Genomic DNA, 17,765 nt, shown 5'->3' with positions numbered 1-17,765 from the left:
GCTTTGCAGATACAAGGACCAGCAGGAGGCCCATGTGGCTGGAGTGGAGTGAGAAAGGGGAGGAGTAGTGGGAGCTGAGGTCAGAGACCATGAGGCCCCGATCCCTTGGGGCCTGCAGGCTGTGCCCCTTGCAAAGCTCCTCATCTTTCAGGCCCCAGTCCACATCTCCTTCTTCAAGAGAGCCTTGCAGGTTCTCCGCATTGGGGCTGGGTGCGTCGCCTGTGTGTGCACCAATAGTCTGGCCACAGAGTTTCTTGTTACGTGTGCACTTTCTCATCCCCTCCTCTGAACTCGGGTCCTGTGAAGATAGTGGCCCGTCTGCCTGGGTCACCCTCACTAAGGACGGTGTGGATGACATCGTATCTCCAAAGGGCAGTGGCTCCATGTGAACAGGATGCAGTTCTCTCCTCATGGCTTGCTGGGAAGTTTAAATGAGATGACCTAGTCCAGGGCACCTAGTTGGACTTTTTATCTTAGTTGGCAGATGAAACACCAATACATTTGTATGCCCTGGCTCTCCTTTCCTAGATTCCAGAGTGGCCATGCAGAGGCTTATTCCTGCAGTCTCAGCGTCTCCACACCCAATGTGCGACCCCATCATCAAGTTTCCTCCTGAATCAGGACAACTTTCAGGAACAAACCTCTCAAGGGGTCCCCTCTTTCAACTCCTGGGTTCCACCTTCTCCCTAATTCAGAAAATGATAGAATCTCACCCAGCCAGATCTCCCACCTGACTCCATGTGTAATGGTCTACAAGTATCTCCCTCGACCCTCAGACAAGCTCTTTCCAAGACAAAGGAGCTTTTAATTTTAGCATGATGTGCTGATATTAGTGATGGCAGATGAGCTGGTATTGCTAATAACCATTCTCTCACCCATCCACACATCCATCCACCCACTTACCCACCCACCCACTCATCTACCTTTCCATCTATCACCCAACCATCTACTCACTATCCATCCATTCTTGGTCTGCCTGGCTCTGGGGCCTGTCATCCTCTAGATGCTTTGTCTCAGCCTTGGTACCAATGGACTGGCATTATGTCATATGCCACACCCCCTGCAGGCAAGAATATTTCTGCTTGCCCTGATTGTCTGTTGGTTGCCAGATCCCTTCCCTCCTCTGATCACAGAGAGGCTGGAAGCCTGCAAACTACATTTGCTAGAGCTCTTACCAGTGGGCTTCCAATTTGTTCCCACTGGTAGGAAGCACTGATCAATCAGAAGGCAGTAAACTTCCTGGATCTGGGGGTGTTTTTAGTGCTGGCAACAGCAGCAGTCATCAGCAGGCATGCACACCTCGGTCTTGTTCAGTCAGCAAGGTTCTACCAGGAGCACCCTCAGCAGCCCTGTGATCCCCAGGCACTTCTGGGTGACACCTGTTCCTCCAGCCTCCATGTAAAAGCAGCTTCCTGCACTTTTCCTGCACTTACCAATATTTGGGCAATCTCACCTTTTCACTCTCACTCCTTTCATCTTTCCAACAGTTTTCATAACCAGTCCCCTGCATTAAATCCACTCTGAAGCGCCTGGGCAATTTCCATTTTCCCGACTCTTCACTGACTGATAATGTCCTTGGTAGCAGAAATGACTTCCTAGAAATAGACCCTTAATGCTGGAAATCGGGGATTGGTTATCTGCCTGGATTGGGCTGGAACACAGTAATGACCTAACTGTCAGAGGGGATGTGGTACCCTAGAAAGTCACAGCATTCAGTGACAAAACTAGTCCTTACAACATCACCTATTTTAAGTGCCTAGAGTGAAGTGTCTCTTGAAGGCAAAGCTTGAGAGACCAAATGGCTGAAGCCCTTCATGTCACGGGGACAGCTGGAGAGACTGTTGGCTTCTGACTACACTGGAGTCAGCAGAAGTGATAAACCCAGCTCAAGACTTGGATAGAAAAACAGCATCTTTGATAACCAGAAAAGAATCTCTTTAATATCTTGTAGCCATAAGACTGATACAACTGAAAAACATACCCCTAAATTTGATCCTGCAGGTTGCAGTTACAACACAAGTTGAATTCACAGCCTCGCCGGAACTCTTATGTAAAACTTAGGGCATTGGATCTGGAAGGAGTGGGACCCTGAGAATCATAAAGGGATATTTGGGTGGACTTGAGCAAATCCAAGAACCCTGAACTGAGGAAGAGCAGTGTGAGTGTATGGTCAGGGGCTCCATGAATATTCCTGCCTACAACCCCAGCCTCACAGGCCATTCAGCCTTCTCCATACCAGCCCAGCACTGGTTAGCTGCTCACCTTACGGCTCGAGGCAGGACCCACAGCAGGCTTGCAGCTGAGTGGGAAGTTGCTGGAAGTTTTATGTTTATTGCTTTCAAGGCCATCTGTCACCACAAGCAGACATAAGACCTCGTATCACACAAGCTGGGTGCCACCAAGAGGACGGGAGCTGGGCTGGATCCTAAGCCCTTCAAGTAGCATGGGCTTTGGCTTGTGACCCCTTACTGAGTCTCAGTCTCATCTATCAAATAGGCCTAATAATGGGCATGTCACGGGACTGCTGTGAAAACAAAGTGGAATAAGATTGCAACGGGACCGTGTGAGGTGGCTCATACCTGTAATCCCAACACTTTGGGAGGCCAAGGCGGGTGGATCATTTGAGGTCAGGGGTTCGAGACCAGCCTGGCCAACATGGTGGAACCCTGTCTCTACTAAATATACAAAAATTAGCCGGGCGTGATGGCACGCACCTGTAATCCCATCTACTGGGAAGCTGAGGCAGGAGAATCACTTGAACCTGGGAGGTGGAGGTTGCAGTGAGCCGAGATGACACCACTGCACTCCAGCCTGGGCGACAGAGCGAGACTCCATCTCCAAAAAAAAAAAAAAAAAAAAAAGGTTGCAACGGGCCTGACACTTTCTCTTTCATTCTGAGTGGGAACTAGGAGAAATTGTCCTGCAGTCTGTTCCCTCCCTCAGTAGCTGGCATGGAATGAGATGTGGCCCTGGGCCTGGTGCAATATTTTCACTTGTTTTGTAAGCATTAGCCACAGCTTTCCTTGATGGGCATGTGTTGACATGAGGCTGGGCCTCACCTCCCTGCAGTGGACCAGAAATCCCAAAGGAGCAACTTCTCATGGCACAGCGGATCTCATACATGGCATCGCTGCCCCTTCCTAGGAAACCCCACAAAGTCACTCTGCTTCATAGCTGGGCTGTGGCCTCGGGGGCTTTTGCACCTGGAGATGGCAGGGAACTGTGATGTGGGGGCTGGGCCAGCTGGAAAGGCAGAGCTGCCCAGACTGGGGTCTGGGGTCCTGAAGTCACTGTTATCCTGCGGGGAGACCTCAGCCAAGCCCCAGTACCACTCAGGGTCTCGCTCTCCACACTGAAGGCTGGGCTGAGGACTGAGAAGAGTGGCCAGACACCAGGGAGGGAAGCCCGCCTCCCCCTTCCCACCTCAACCTCCCCACCAGTTAAGGACAGGGCTGACCAGCAGGTTGCTATTGGGGAGGCGACCGTGTGGGGACAGCACTGCAAGTCAGGCCACACCTTTTATGGAAACGTTCCTCTGAGACCTGTTGAGGAGCTTGGAGAATGAGGAAGGGGGCGGTCCCAGGGCCAGCTGGGTCCACACCCTGCCACGGGCCCTGAGGAGGGAAGGCACGAGTCACTGCCTATTTTGACCGGGCAAGAAATACAAACCCACAGGGTGAGGCGGGCAGGAAAGCAGCTCTGTGGGAGACCTGCAGGCCCCCGAGCATCCCCTACCCCACTCTGGCTCTCACCCAGATGCATAAACCGTCCCCATGTGGTGGCATCCTTACCAAGGACTCCCAGGTGACCCGATGGGAGGGGTGAGGTTAGGCTGCCAGGCAGACAGGGTAGCACCAGACGGGATGGGCTGGGGACTCCAGGGCAGGGTGTCTGTGGCGACCCGACCTGGGGAGATGTGGTTATTGCTCTGCTGGAGACCTTGGGCCAGGTCCCATGAAGCCCTGCCTAGCCCCCTGGCGTGGGTTAGTGGTGATGTAAGGCAGCCCGAGGCGAGGCCAGGTCATACCAGCGGGAGCTTGGATCAGGCCTCCTGAGAAAGCCCTAGTCTCGGTTCCTGGGCCCAGGGTCTCTGCAGGCCTCCACCACCCCAAGCCTCCTGGTTCCAGTATTGGTTGTGGGCTGGTCGGATGGAGAGTCACCGGCTAGAACACAGGGGGAGGAATCTTAGGTGAGAGTGGGAACAGGGTGGGGCCAGGCCCATTCCCTCCTGGTTCTCAAGGGCTTCCTGTGGGGGGCTCCTTGTACTGCCACTGCAAGGGACCCTCCTGCGGGTGGGCTGGAGGCCACAGGGACACAGCCTCAGCTCACTGAGCTCCTGGGTGGTCATGATGGACTATGTGCTCGAACGTAGGGAGGGACGTGTGCATGGGAAGGGGGTGACCTTAGGGAGGGGAAAGGAGGCCCCTAGCCCTGCTGCCCCAGGACAGTAACGGGAAGGCCCAGGCCTGGCTGCCCATCCTCTGTGCCTACAACCTCCTCTTTTCTTAAATTCTGCCAGCAATGGGCCACCCCTAGCCCTGGAGGGGACCCGGAGCAGCTCGGCCCACCTCCTGCCAGCTGCATCTCCCTGGAGGCCCAGGGCCTCCTCGGAACTCTCACACAAGCCCTCTGCAAAAAAGCCGAATTCCTGGAGGCCAGGGCAGGAGCATCTGCCACAGGGCAAGGGGCAGGGATGTGGGGGGTGCTCAGGATGGTGACCCCTGCTGGTCCACACTGTGACCCACAGCAGGGGTTTCGAGGAAACTCTGGGGCTCCAGGACCCCCATCGGCAGGATGCCAGGCCTCCCTGCACATGCAGGTCTCCATGGTCCTGTGTCCAGGCAGGAAGACCCCTGAGCTGCTGTGGCTGGAGAAGGAATGCGGGGGGTCTCGGTGCCAAGACTGGGGATAGCAAGGAGATGAGTGGAAAATGCAACCATAGGCCAGCCAGCGCCTGCGCATGGAGTCAAAGGGAGGAGTCACCATGGCAACCACTGCTGCTGCATTGGGGGAGTCGACCTCTCCCTGTACTGCCCAGAGCCCAGCCTGACGCACCTCGAAGCCTGGTGGGAATGCATCACTCCCAAGGGATGTGGTGTTGACTAACAAATGTCTCAGCCCTAAAGGGCCCCTGGCTCCAGGGTCACCCTCCAGCTCTACAGAGGAGCAGGGACGAATCTGACCCTTGTTAGAGCTGACACAAGAGGGCAGGACCTAAGCCAGCCCCAGGGGAAGCCAGCATGCCCGGGAAAGGCTGGTCCCACCAAAGCGTGCTGGTGTGTCTCCCAGACTGCACCCAGGAAGGCTGCGTTGGGGAGGAGCCCAGGGCCGGATGGGCAGCAGAGTGTATCCAGCTTAGCCAGCCCAAAAGAGGACACTGATGTCTGGCAGCAGCACAGAAACCCCTGTGCCTGATGTTTCTTCCTCTTGGATGCTGATGGCAGTTTTTGGAGAACAGTCAGCCTCTCTCCCACCCCAGCTCCAAGACATCTTCTCGGAGAACGCTCAGGCAGGTGGTCAAAGCCAGCAAGGGACGGGCCTGCAGCTGCTCAGGCCCCCTTGGAGCTGCTCCCAGCAGACAGGGGTATGGGGGACAGCAGCCCAGGGGGATGGGGCCTTGGTTTCCTGCAGAACCTACACATGAGAGGCCAAAAAAAGATGGGGATACCAAGGAGAGGGAGACACCCACGGCACCCACCACCAGCCCGCCTGTCGACCACATCCTGGGTGTTCACACGTGTGAACCGCACGTGCAATTGAGCCTGGCCGGTACTCAGTCCTTCACTCTCCTGGTTTCTGTCAGCGAGAGCTGCTCCCTTCCAGGGCCCTGCCTGTACTGGGCATGGGGGTCTGAGAAAGGGGCAGCGCTGGTGGCAGGTGGGGTGTGGCGCTGCCACCCTCAGAAGCTGGCACATGAGGTTTCTTATTGCTCCTCTTGGCTCTGGGGCACACTTTCCTAATTTCCAGAAAGGACACAGGCCCAGGAGAGGTGGCAGCAGGGGTCCCGCACTGGCCCTCCTGCTGATCTCCAAGTGGAAGCCGGCGGGCGGGATGCAGGCTGGCTCTAGCCCCTAGTGCGGCCCACAGGCCTCCCACGAAGCTGCTGGTCTCTGCAGAGTGGGAGCTGCCGGGACTACCCGGCCTCCTTGCCACCTCAGTTACCGGGTGACCGCCCATCATTGGTCAGCGGCCTCCAGGGATCTGGACGCAGAGCACAGATAAGTGTCCTTACAAAAATAACTCTGAGTCTGTTCCCAGTGGGACCAGGTTCCTGAGAGCACGTAGGGCCAGGCAAAGGCCACGTGGAAGAGTCTGGCAGGGAGCGCTCCCGCCTGCAGGCCAGGGTTACGGCTGCAGGCGCTCCAGGTACTGCGGCAGGGGGTTCTCCTTGACGTACTTCTGGATGTACCAGCAGGTGAGATGGGCCTTCAGGTCCTCCTCCACCACGAAGTCCAGGGCGGCCTGGGAGCCGGGCAGAGAGGACAGTGGTCAGGGCCTGCAGCCGGCACCAGAAAGGTGGCATCATCTGCTCCCTCCCCAGGCCCCGGCTCCCTGGCCACCCACTTTGCTCTGCTCAGTAATTCTCTTGCTTCAGCATCACCTGGGATGATCCCCACAGACTGGTCCAGTACACAAGGAAAAAAAACACATCACCTCTCCCCAGGGAGGTACAAGCCCCCATGCCCCAGGCAGCACGGAGGGCAAAGGTTGCTCTGCAATTCTCCTGGCGGGGTGGGGGTGGAGGAGGGGAAGCCTGCCAACGGCCCAGCTAAGTCCCAGCAGCAGCCCTCAGGGTCTGCTTTGCTCTGGCTGTAACTCCCTTCACCAAGCCCAAACCTGCTCTCCAGATAGCCTGGGATTTGGGATTCCCTGAGGATGAAGGGGTTGGGGGCAGGAATGGGGCTCCCATGAAGCACCTGCCACACAGGAGGTGTGTAAGGATCCTGGAGGCTCAGCCACGCCAGGGTCTTGAACAGGAGGAGCCTGGGCCCAGAAAGGCTGCCACCCGCCCGGAGAGGACTCAGGGCCAAGAAGCAGGCTGAACTGGCCACCAGGGCCACCGTCTCCTCTGAGGGAGGGTGGCAGCTCCCATGTCCCCGCTCCCACCTGGCCCTGCCGCCTGCCTACCCTACCTTGGCGAGGTGCTTGGCGATGCCGCGCCCACGGTAGGCATCTGGGACCTCGGTGTGCTGCAGGTCCACGATCCGCTTGCCCACGTACTCATAGAGCAGGACGGCCCGGTCATGACATCCTGGGGGTTGTGGAGACAAGTAAGCCTATGCTGACTCCCATCCCAGTGGACTCAGGTGCACAGGCTGGGGTGGAGGGACAGGCATTTGGAGCCATTCAACTGCTACAGCTAAATCCTCAGTCCCCTCATCCATAAAGTGGGGATACAATAAAATGTCCTTCATAGGGTGGTTTGGAAAATTAAATGAGGTAACCTCTGTGACATGCTTACAGTAGTGCTTAGAACACCTGAACCTTTGCTACTACGTCAGTCTTAGCATCCCAGAGCCCTACCACCCCTTCTGTAGCCCTGCTCTCTGCATCCCCACCCCACCACACCCCTGGATCTGGCTCCAGGACCCAGCATTGGACACAGAACAGGGCTCAGCAAATCTGCAACTAAGGCAGAGCATGAAGAGACAAGAGAGGCAGCGCTGTGCCACGCATCAGGACCACCTGCTGGACCCTGACAGAAATGCAGCAGGCAAGATCAGAGGCCTGTGGCAGAGTCCATGACGCTGGACACGGGAGACAGTAACAAATGCGTCTTCACACTCCACCAGGCCTGCCAGGCCTGGAGCTCACCAGTCCACCCCAAACTCCTGCTGGGCAAACAATTAACTGAAGTTTTTCCTAACCACAGTTTTCTTTTTTTTTTCTTTTCTTTTTTTTTTTTTTGAGACGGAGTCTCGCTCTGTCGCCCAGGCTGGAGTGCAGTGGCCGGATCTCAGCTCACCACAAGCTCCGCCTCCCGGGTTTACGCCATTCTCCTGCCTCAGCCTCCCGAGTAGCTGGGACTACAGGCGCCCGCCACCCTCACCCGGCTAGTTTTTTGTATTTTTTAGTAGAGACGGGGTTTCACCATGTTAGCCAGGATGGTCTCGATCTCCTGACCTTGTGATCCACCCGTCTCGGCCTCCCAAAGTGCTAGGATTACAGGCTTGAGCCACCGCGCCCGGCCTACCACAGTTTTCAGTGTCTCATCTGTTTGCCTGTCCACCTACCCATCCATCTATCGACCCACCCATCCACTTATCCATCCACCAAATGTTTCCTGAACCCTAGGTACTGTTTCAGATGCTGGGAATATAGCAGCAAACAAGCCAGACAAGGAGTCCTACCCCCATAAAACCGAAACGGGAGAAAGAATAAACATGAAAAGCAAGTGGATGTGTAGGATGCCAGGGAATGGGGGCAGGTGAAGACAGGAAGGAGAGGGCACCAGCCATTCTGAGGGAACAGTGTTCTGGGCAGAGGGGACAGCCAGTGTAAAGGCTCTGAGGCGGGAGTGGGCCTGAATGAGGGGCAGCTGGAGTGGGGTGGGTGAGGGGAAGGGCAGAGATGGGGGCAGGGAGGTGATAGAGCAGGTCCTGCAGAGCCTCCTAAGCCTTCTGAGCTGGGCACCACTGGAAGCCCCTCAGCAAAGGGACGGATGTGATTCACGACTCCACAGAATTCTGCTGCCACTGTGGGGAGAACTGATGGGGAGCAGGGGCAGGGAGCCCAGAAGGTGAAGACGGAACACAGACCAGGGCAGGGGCAGTGTGGCTGTGTGGAGCAGTGTTTTGACTGGATGGTATCTGAAAGCGTAGCCAGCGGGATTTACTGATGGCTCGGATGTGGTCGAGCAGGGAAAGGGGAGTCTAGGACAACACTGAGGTTTCTAGTTTCAGGGAGCGCCAAGTGTGTGAATGAAATAAACAAGCCGAAAGGGGGCCATCAGGGAGGCCCCTCCAATGGAGGGGAAGTCACCATGCCCAGCTCAGTGGCCTTCCGTCTCTCCTTTGATTATCCCCAAAGCCTCTGAGTTGAGAGGGGAGTGCCGGGAAGGTGGTGCAGGGGCATGGCCAGGGCAAAGGTTCCAAGGTGGGAGACTCAACACGCTGGCACTGAAAGAAGACATTCATCGCCACGTGTCTTTCTCCACTCTTTAAAAGCACGCTGTGTTTCACGTGTTTTAACTTCAAAGCCCCAGAGAATCTGCCCCTAAAGCCTGCGCTGGGCAACACGAGGGGAAGGCTGACGGGCCAAGAGGTCCAACCACTAGTCCAGGGCCACCGGAACCGGGGCCAACGGCAGCAAGGAGGCTTTCTGGCTCTTGGTCTCTCCTTTGATTCTCCCCAAAGCCTCAGGAGATGGCTACAATTCATCTCCCATTTCCAGAGAAGAAACTACTGAGATCCAGGGATCCAAGTCACACAGCAGGCCGAGATGACGCTGGAGCCCAGGCCTGCAGGTCCTGAGCCACAGCCATTCTTTCTGCTCCACCAACACACCTGCTACTTCCTGCACCCGCCATCGCCTAGGCATTTCCCTCTGACCGATGCCCTTTCCCCATTCCTGCCAGGCCCAGCTGAGGGTTCCCCAGCCCCATGCCTGCAGCCCTGCCCCCGCACCGGCCCTGCTACCTCCTCCTTGTGGGCCTGACTGTCCTTCTGTGGACTGTGTATGCCACCCTGGCCAAGGCCCAGCTGTGGCCACTGCCGCCTGTCCTGGCTGCACAGCAAGGGATGTGGTTCTTGGCTCCCCACCTGCTGGGGTTAATTCAACTCACCCAGGACAGGTGAGCAGAGATAGGAGGCTATTTTGAGACTGACCCGGTCACCAAGGGAGCTGCCTACCTAGCCTGGCCATTTAATTACCCCAGGCTCATTAAGGTCCTACTATGTTCCAGCAGTGTTTGGGCTGCAGGGCAGGCAGCAGTGAACAAAACTGATGAAACTCTTCCTCATGGATCTTACCTACTGAGGAAGACACATAATAAGTAATATAATCATAAATAATACAGGGGCCGGGCACGGTGGCTCATGCCTGTAACCCCAGCACTTTAGGAGGCAGAGGTAGGAGGATCACTTGAGCCCAGGAGCTGGAGACCAACCTGGGCAACATGATGACCCAGTCTCTACAAAAATAAAAATAAAGTTGGCCAGGCACAGTGACCCACTCCTATAATCCCAGCACTTTGGAAGGCCAAGGTGGGCAGATCACCTGAGGTCAGGAGTTCGAGACCAGCCTGGCCAATATGGTGAAAGCCCATCTCTACTAAAGATACAAAAATTAGCTGGGCGTGGCAGCGGGTGCTTGTAATCCCAGCTACTTGGGAAGCTGAGGCAGGAGAATCACTTGAACCCAGGAAGCGGAGGTTGCAGTGAGGCAAGACCGCACCATTGCACTCCAGCCTGGGCAACAAGAGCAAAACTCTATTTCAAGAAAAAACAAAACAAAACAAAACAAAAAGGGTAGCTGAGCATGGTGGTACACACCTATGGTCCCAGCTATTTGGGAGGCTGAGACGGGAGGATCACTTGAGCCCAGGAGTTTGGGGCTGCAGTGAGATACGATTGTATCACTGCACTCCAGCCTGGGTGAGAATGAGACCCTGTCTCCAAATAAATACATACATGCATCACAGGTGATAAGCTGACAGGTGACAAGGATCACTACACAGCAGAGGAGGGGTGGATGGGGAGGGGCAGGGCTGCCACTGTAAAGAGGGCATACAGGGACCCCAAAGGAGATGTGGGGTATGAGGCATCCACTGGCGAGAATAGCATGTGCAAAGGCCCTGGGATAGGAGGCTGAAGGAAGAGCAAGGAGGCCAGAGTGGCTGGGCCCGAACAAGCCGGGGGTGAGGGTTGGGAAGCCAAGTCAGAGGTGCTGGGGCCAGACCATACAGAACCCTGCAAGCCACCAAAAAGACTTCAGCTTTTGCTCCAGCACAGTCTCTGCAGAGCAGGGAGGTGGACACAAGAAGCCTGGCAAGCTCATTTCTGCTCCTCTGTGCACGCCCTGCGTCAGCGTTTCTGCAGTAGCCACCTGGGCCATGGATGGGCCTGACCCTGGGAGGCCTCTGCTTCCCACTGGCCCTCAGTGATCGCACAGCTCAGCCACTACCATATCCCAGGCACCCAGCTCAGGGTAGATACCCAAGAAATATTTGTCCAACTGAAACAACTGCTGTTCTGTCTCTGCCAGACACACACTAGGGCCTTGCGGCAGACCTGTGGACAACTGGCTGGACCAGCATGCTGGCCTTCCCACAGCCGGGCCCGCACCTCGGGCTGTGGCTCCCAGGAGACGGCAGGACAGGAACGGTGGTGGCCCAAGCGTGTGCAGCCCCAGCATGGGGCAGGCTCGTGCTCTGCTCTCTCCACACAACAATCCTCACAACCATCCCACTAAACAGGTAAGAGTCTCACAGCCCCATATACAGATGGGGAACCTGAGGCCCAGGAGGGAGGAGGGCGGTGGTGATCGTCCTGGGACAGGTGAGATCTCTGGGGCAGAGAGGTGTCAGGACTGGCGTAAGATCACCTGGCAGAGTTGAGACTGGAACTGAGGGCCCTGCCCTGCCCTAGGCTTGCTCCTGTGGCTCCCAAGTGACCAGTACTGACCCCCTCTGTGCTAGTCTGAGGTCTGGAGCTCTCAAGGCAGCTCTTAGAGCCTAGCCCAGATAAGGGCCTGGGGCCTGGGCCAGGCCCAGAGGCTGTGCCTGTGTCACTGTGAGCTGAGACAGCAGGCTCCACGGTGCCCAGAAATGAAAGCGTGGCTGACAGTGCTGCCCTGGTGTCCTGCTGTCCCATCATGGGGGCTGCGGGCGGCCAGGGGAGGCCTCTGGACAGGTCATGTTTGGGCTCACCTAGAATGAGAGTCAGGGAGGTGTGTGGAGTTGACTGGTGATAGGGCTGAGTCAAAGGAGGGTCTTCAGGCTGAAAGGGGAACAGAGGGCATCTGGGGTGGCCATAGTGGTGGTGGGGCTACATGTGAGGAAAAGATCAGGTTTAAATGGACACCCTACATGGGCCGGGCTCCTGGGCGGCAACCTCGGAGCATCTGGCCAGGGCCTGAACCCCACCTTCGAGGGCCTTCAAAGGCCACCCAGTCACAAGTGTCTACACCCACGACACAGCCCACAAATGCAATACCGGTCCTCGCACTCAACTCCTTGTCCTGCCCCAAACCTGTCTGGAGATTCCACGAAAATGCCCAAGTCCCCACAGCTTGACCAAGGTCCTTGGCTCCTCGCCTTGCCTTTCTCATCTGACCTGACCCTCGGCAGGGCTGTGGACACAGCTTTCTAAACGTGCCTGGGGTCCAGCTGCCTCTCTGGCCTCCCTGCTTTGGTGGCTGTTCCCCTGCCTGCCACCTTTCTGCCCAGGGCCTCCAGGAACCCTTCCTTCTCATTCTAGGTGAGCCCAAAGGTCACCTGCCCAGAAGCCTCCACTGGCCGCCCACAGCCCCCATGATGGGACAGCAGGACACCAAGGCAGCACTGTCAGCCACGCTTTCATTTCTGGGCTCATAGCAACATAGGCACAGTCTCTGGGCCTGGTCCGGGCCCCAGGCCCTTATCTGGGCTAGGCTCTAAGAGTTGCCTTGAGAGCTCCAGACTTCAGACTAGAACAGAGGGGGTCAGTACTTGTCATTTGGGAGCCACAGGAGCAAGCCTAGGGCAGGGCAGGGCCCTCAGTTCCAGTCTCAACTCTGCCACATGATCTTACGCCAGTCCCGACATCTCTCTGCCCCAGAGACCTCACCTGTCCCGGGACAATCACCACCACCCTCCTCCCTCCTGGGCGTGAGAACCCCACCAGCATCATGTGGCTGGTCTGAGAAAAGTTAAAGCTACTCTGCTCGTGGGGGACCCGTCCCTGGGTCTCTGTACCCCCATGCTCTCTCTGCCCCTCCCCAACCTCGGGACTAAAGCGGGCCAGGAAATTGTCAGGGGAGGCGATCACAGGGAAAGACCAAAGCTTGCAGACAGGGGACAGGGGCAAGACCTCTGGGAGATGTGGAGTCTGCAGAAGGTGTTGACCTCTGCTTTCTCCACTCGGCCCACACCCACCCCGCAAGAAGAGCTGGCGGATCAAAATATATAGATGAGGAGACTGAGGCAGACGGAGGCAGAGCCCAGGCTGCTGGAACTGTGGCACTGGACAAGGACAAGCAGACACCCTGGCTGGCTTTTCTGGCACCTCTGTAAGTAGAGCCTGGATCAGAGAGGAGCCACATGGTGGTGGCTCATTGGTGGATTAGGCAGAGGGAGCAGTGAGCCTGGAGAGGCTCAACCATAGGTCCCTCCCCTCCCCAGAGGACCTTGGTCCAGCCCAGCCCAACACAGCCAGGGGCCTCATACTGGGGCTGTGATCTGAGCACCTCCCAAGGCCTGGGGCTGTGGTCTCAGCTCCACTGCATCCAGGGGTGCTAAGGGAGGCCAGGGACAGCAGCTGACTCTCTGGGGCCTCAGTCTTCCTGTCTGCAAAATGGGGGTTAGGGAGGATGCAGAAAGTTCCAGGGTTCTGCAACCCTCAAGTGTCCCTTCCCTTGCAGCAAGTGGAACACACAGCCCTGCCTGTGAGGGAGAGGGAAGGCTGAGGAAGGGGCTGCCCAGGAGGTGGGGGTCTCTTCCAGCTGCCTCCAACCTTCAGAAACCATCCTCAGATGGAGGCTAGGGGCTTAACTCTGGCTTAGCTGTCTACAGGCTGTGTGCTTTGGTTCCCCCATCTATGAAGTGATGACAAGCTTGCATTTCAGAACCGGGATGTGGGATCAGACAAGCCTGAGCTCAAGCCTTCCTCTCATCACCCAAAAGCAAGTCACAGCCATGCTTCTTTCCACATCTGTCCAGGATTTAGGCGTTTCTCCCACGCCTCTTTGCAGTGCCTGGACTAGTAAAGTAACCACCTCCCTGCTCTGTCCTGGTCCTCACAGTTTGCTCCCCTTAGAGCAGCAGCCAGAGGGAGCCAGGGCATCCCGTCTTTCTTCTGCTCAGGACCCTCCTAGGTGCCTCAGAGTCAAAGCCAAGCCCACAGGACAACGGCCTCCAGGCCCTGCACCACGTGCTCCCCATGACCTCTTGATCCATCCTGCACACACCAGGCATCGCAGGCACTGCAGAGCCTTTGCTCTTGCTGTTCCCTCCACTTGGAACACTTTTCCCTGTTGTAGCTCTGTTTCTTGACTCCTTTAGGTCTTCACTTAAATGCCACCCTCCAGGGAGGGGTGTCCTGGACACAAGATTCTAAATAGCAGCCCTGCCTAACACAGCCTCACCTTTGCCCCCTGCACCTCTCATGAGAGCCCTTGTTTTCCAGGATACATTAAAACTGACTCTATTTCTTGTCCATTTCCCTCTCTAAAGTGTCAGCCACACGAGACCCCAACACCTAAGAGTGCTTGGTACACGGTAGGCGCTCAACAAATACTTAACGGGGTGAATCACAGCTCCTCCACCTCTGTGGTGCAAGACTTGGGGGCAAGTCATTTCACTTCCCCATGCCTCAGTCTCCCCATCTGTATATGGGAAATGCAGTTTCCCCTCTCCCTGTGCTTTGCGGCTATGAAATAAAGAGACTCCAGGTGCACCAGGCCTCCTAGAACGCTGTTAAGTGCTTAATATACGAAGCTGCTCAAACTTTTTCCCTCACTCAGAACCAGAGCTCGCAGGAAGAGAAATCGGCCTAGCTCTGCTATGTGGACAGCCTAGGAACAGTTCCGCACCAGGCCCCTGGGGCTAGCTGACCCCTCAGCCTCAGTGTTTATATCGCTCAGTGGGCACAACAGCGCCAGCCTCCAGGCTTGCCTTACAGGTCGGGAATGATACCACAGCCTGTTGTCCTGATCAGCTCAGGGAGGCCTGGGCCCAGACTCAGACGACCCTTCTCTGGTCCCAAGACACACACCCAAACCCAGTGCCACCTGGAAGCTCAGAAGAACCCCAACCTGAGCTGCACAGCCACTCCCTTGGGGGCCCCTGGCCTCCCTCTTCTCTCTCCCCTGGGCTTGGCTGGGGAGATCCCAGCCACATCTGTGGTCAGCTATCTGGGCAGTAAGTTCCAGAAGGGGGTAAGTTTAGAAATACGGCTGGGTATGTACAGCCCTGACCACAGCCAGCTCTGGAGGGCTGTCCTTTGGCTGTACCCACTTGGGAGAGAAAAAAAAAAAAAAAAACCCAAATGTATCCCCTCTTCTTTATATCTTTGAGTATTATGGGCCTCCCGAGCCCCCAAGGGAACCAGAGGCCGCTCTGGAACCTCAGAAGAGAGAATATGAAAGCCACAAGGCCTCTCTCCCAGAGTGGCCAGGGCCCCGAATGTCACCGCCAGCTAAGCCCTGCCGGCACCCTAGCAGTAGCAGGACTGGCCTCTGCCTGGTGGTGTAGGGTTGGCTGGGCCAACGGTGAAGTTCTGGGTGATGCTGGGCAATCATTTCCTAAGGTCTCTAGCCTCAGTTTCCTCATCTGTAACACGGGGTGGTATGGCACAACATCGTCAAGGTATTGTGACAGTTCCATCCACGAAGCAGTAGTGGGGCCTGGCTCGACACTGGGCACATTCCAAATAGCATTGGAGATCTGGCAGAGGCCCCTCCTGGCTGAAGCCAAACGTGGCTCACAGGAGCCCCACAGTCCAGGGAATCAGACCAGTCAGGAGGCCATCCCAGCTCTACCCAACTCTCGGCCTGACCTCTGGCAAACCTTTCCCTTTCCTGGCCCTCCACCTTCCCTTCTTGAAAATGGGCACAGTGGCCTCTAAGGGCTGGTCCAGCTTGGACATTCCCACTGGGACGAGGTGGGCCACAAGGAGTTCATGGCCCCGTTTTTGTAGTTCTATTTCCTACCTGTGGGACCTCCTGAGCGGGATGGGCTAGTCAAAACTTCTCTACAGTGGCTGGGCGTGGTGACTCACTCCTGTAATCCCAGCACTTTGGGAGGCCGTGGCAGGTGGATCACCTGAAGTCAGGAGTTCAAAACCAGCCTGGCCAACATGGTGAAAACCCGTCTCTACTAAAAATACAAAAATTAGCTGGGTGTGGTGGTGCGTGCCTGTAATCCCAGCTACTCGGGAGGCTGAGGCGGGAGAATCACTTGAACCCAGGAAGCAGAGGTTGCAGTGAGCCGAGATCGTGCCACAGGAACTCCAGCCTGGGTGACAGAGTGAGACTCCGTCTCAAAAAAACAAAAACAAAAACTTCTCTACACTAAAGGAGGACTTGCCCTTGCTTTCTGGCTTCACGAATCACGATCGGGCCACATTTACCAGCACTTACTAATGCCCCACAAGCTGGTCTGATCCTTTACATTTGTCACAGCCTTTCATCCTTACAGCTAGCCAATGGGGTGTGCATTGGTGTTATTCCCACTGCAGAGAGGGAAAAACTGAGGCACACAGAAGTGAGGCAAATGGCCAGTCCCAGAGCCACTGAAGTCTTGATAGTGATAGTCATCCCCCTCCAACATTCCCCGCAAGGGACCACAAGCCCCTTTCGCGGTCAGCCCCAGGTCCGCAGGCCTCCCAGGTGTAGAAAGACTAAGATTCCCAGGGGCAGCAAGAAGCCATATAACACCCGCAGAAGGGGACAGGTCACCGCTGACCACCTTTCCAGGATCTCAAACAGGAGCCTTCAGTGGGTGCCCAACAGCTGTGAACAACTGGGCCCGAGCAGGTGCGGTTCCCCTGCGGCTGAGACGGGAGACCCGCGCGGCCCCAGCTCCTGCCTCTGCCTTTGGAGTGGCCTCTGTTCGCCCTGGCTCCTGTTCTCCCGGGTAGTCTGACCCCGCCCAGCCCGTTCCACTTCCCGGAGCGCCGACCGCGCCCCCACCTGCCCAGAGCGCAACCCAGCCCGCGCCCGGAGCTCCAGCCGCCCGAGACCACCCCGCGGCGCACGCTCGCAACAGCCTTCCCGGGCAGCGGGCCGGGGCCCGGCCGCGGGCGCGCGGGGGACGGGCGCCCAGAAAGGGGGCGGCCCCGGCGGGTTCCGCTCGCTCGCACACAAAAGGTCGGGGCGGACCGGGGCCGCGTTACCGTTGAGCCGGACAGTGAACTGGCGGCGCCGGCGGTCGTGCTCCACGCGGATGGGGCAGCTCTGCTCCAGCGCGCCCAGCGGCACGGCGGCCGCCGAGTGCGCCATATGCGCGCGGGGCTGCGGCGCAGGGACCCGGGCGGCGCGGGCGGGGGCCCGGCCGCGACGCGAGGGCTCGGGCGCGCGGCGGGGCTCGCGCGCGGGCGCAGGCGGCAGGCGGTGGGGTAGTTAGGGCCTGGGAGACCGCAGGCGGCGGCGCTGAAACTGACACTCGGCGGCCGCGGCAGCAACAAAAAGGAGTGGAGGGGGGGGCCAGGAAATCAGCTGTGAGGTCACGTGCGGCGCGCAGCCAGTGGACGCGCGGCCTTTTTGTTTTGATACATTCCAGTCACCTCTTAAAGGGACCGCCCCGGCCGCGTTCCGCTTGCAGCCCCAAACAAAACAACACGGGACGCCAACGCTCCGGGCTGCTTTTCCGTCTTGCGTTTGTCCCACGTGCAACTTTGGTACCCCTGCAAGGACCCTTCTAAAAAAGACGTAATAACCTGTATGGACATTCTAATCGTCCCCAAGGCAGCCACCATTTATTAAGCACTTGCTGTGTGCACGACCTGTGTATAGCAAAGCCCTGGAGCACAGGAAGCGCTCAGTAAACACTGCGCTGAAATTTATCACCAGAAACCTGAGAAATAGGTATGCTTGACTCCATTTTACAGTTGAGCAAATAGAGGCCT

At 57.1% G+C, this 17,765-nt stretch overlaps 1 protein-coding gene across 1 annotated transcript; it reads right to left on the bottom strand.

The window, feature by feature from the left end:
- Positions 1–1,918: 1,918 nt before the first annotated feature.
- On the bottom strand, positions 1,919–17,335 carry NATD1 (N-acetyltransferase domain containing 1). Its single transcript, XM_033221972.1, has 3 exons — positions 17,034–17,335; positions 7,134–7,252; positions 1,919–6,462 (listed from the first exon to the last, which is right to left on the bottom strand). Exons 1-3 carry the CDS (start codon positions 17,137–17,139, stop codon positions 6,346–6,348), a joined length of 342 nt encoding a protein of 113 aa, XP_033077863.1. The 5' UTR covers positions 17,140–17,335; the 3' UTR covers positions 1,919–6,345.
- Between the last annotated feature and the right edge of the window lie 430 nt (positions 17,336–17,765).

Source organism: Trachypithecus francoisi, unplaced genomic scaffold (genome assembly GCF_009764315.1).
Source record: "Trachypithecus francoisi isolate TF-2019V2 unplaced genomic scaffold, Tfra_2.0 Contig00073, whole genome shotgun sequence".
Lineage (NCBI taxonomy): Eukaryota > Metazoa > Chordata > Mammalia > Primates > Cercopithecidae > Trachypithecus > Trachypithecus francoisi.
The sequence above is the reverse complement of the archived record's forward strand: the minus strand, read 5'-3'. Positions and strand labels throughout refer to the sequence as shown.

What these genes read in the sequence shown, in the direction of transcription:
- NATD1 (XM_033221972.1), bottom strand. Translation starts at nt 17,139, where the DNA reads ATGGCGCACTCGGCGGCCGCCGTGCCGCTGGGCGCGCTGGAGCAGAGC. An exon ending in GTTCACTGTCCGGCTCAACG is followed by an intron (nt 7,253 to 17,033) that starts GTAACGCGGCCC and finishes CACAACCCCCAG; the next exon opens with GATGTCATGACCGGGCCGTC. An exon ending in TCGCCAAGCACCTCGCCAAG is followed by an intron (nt 6,463 to 7,133) that starts GTAGGGTAGGCA and finishes CCCGGCTCCCAG; the next exon opens with GCCGCCCTGGACTTCGTGGT.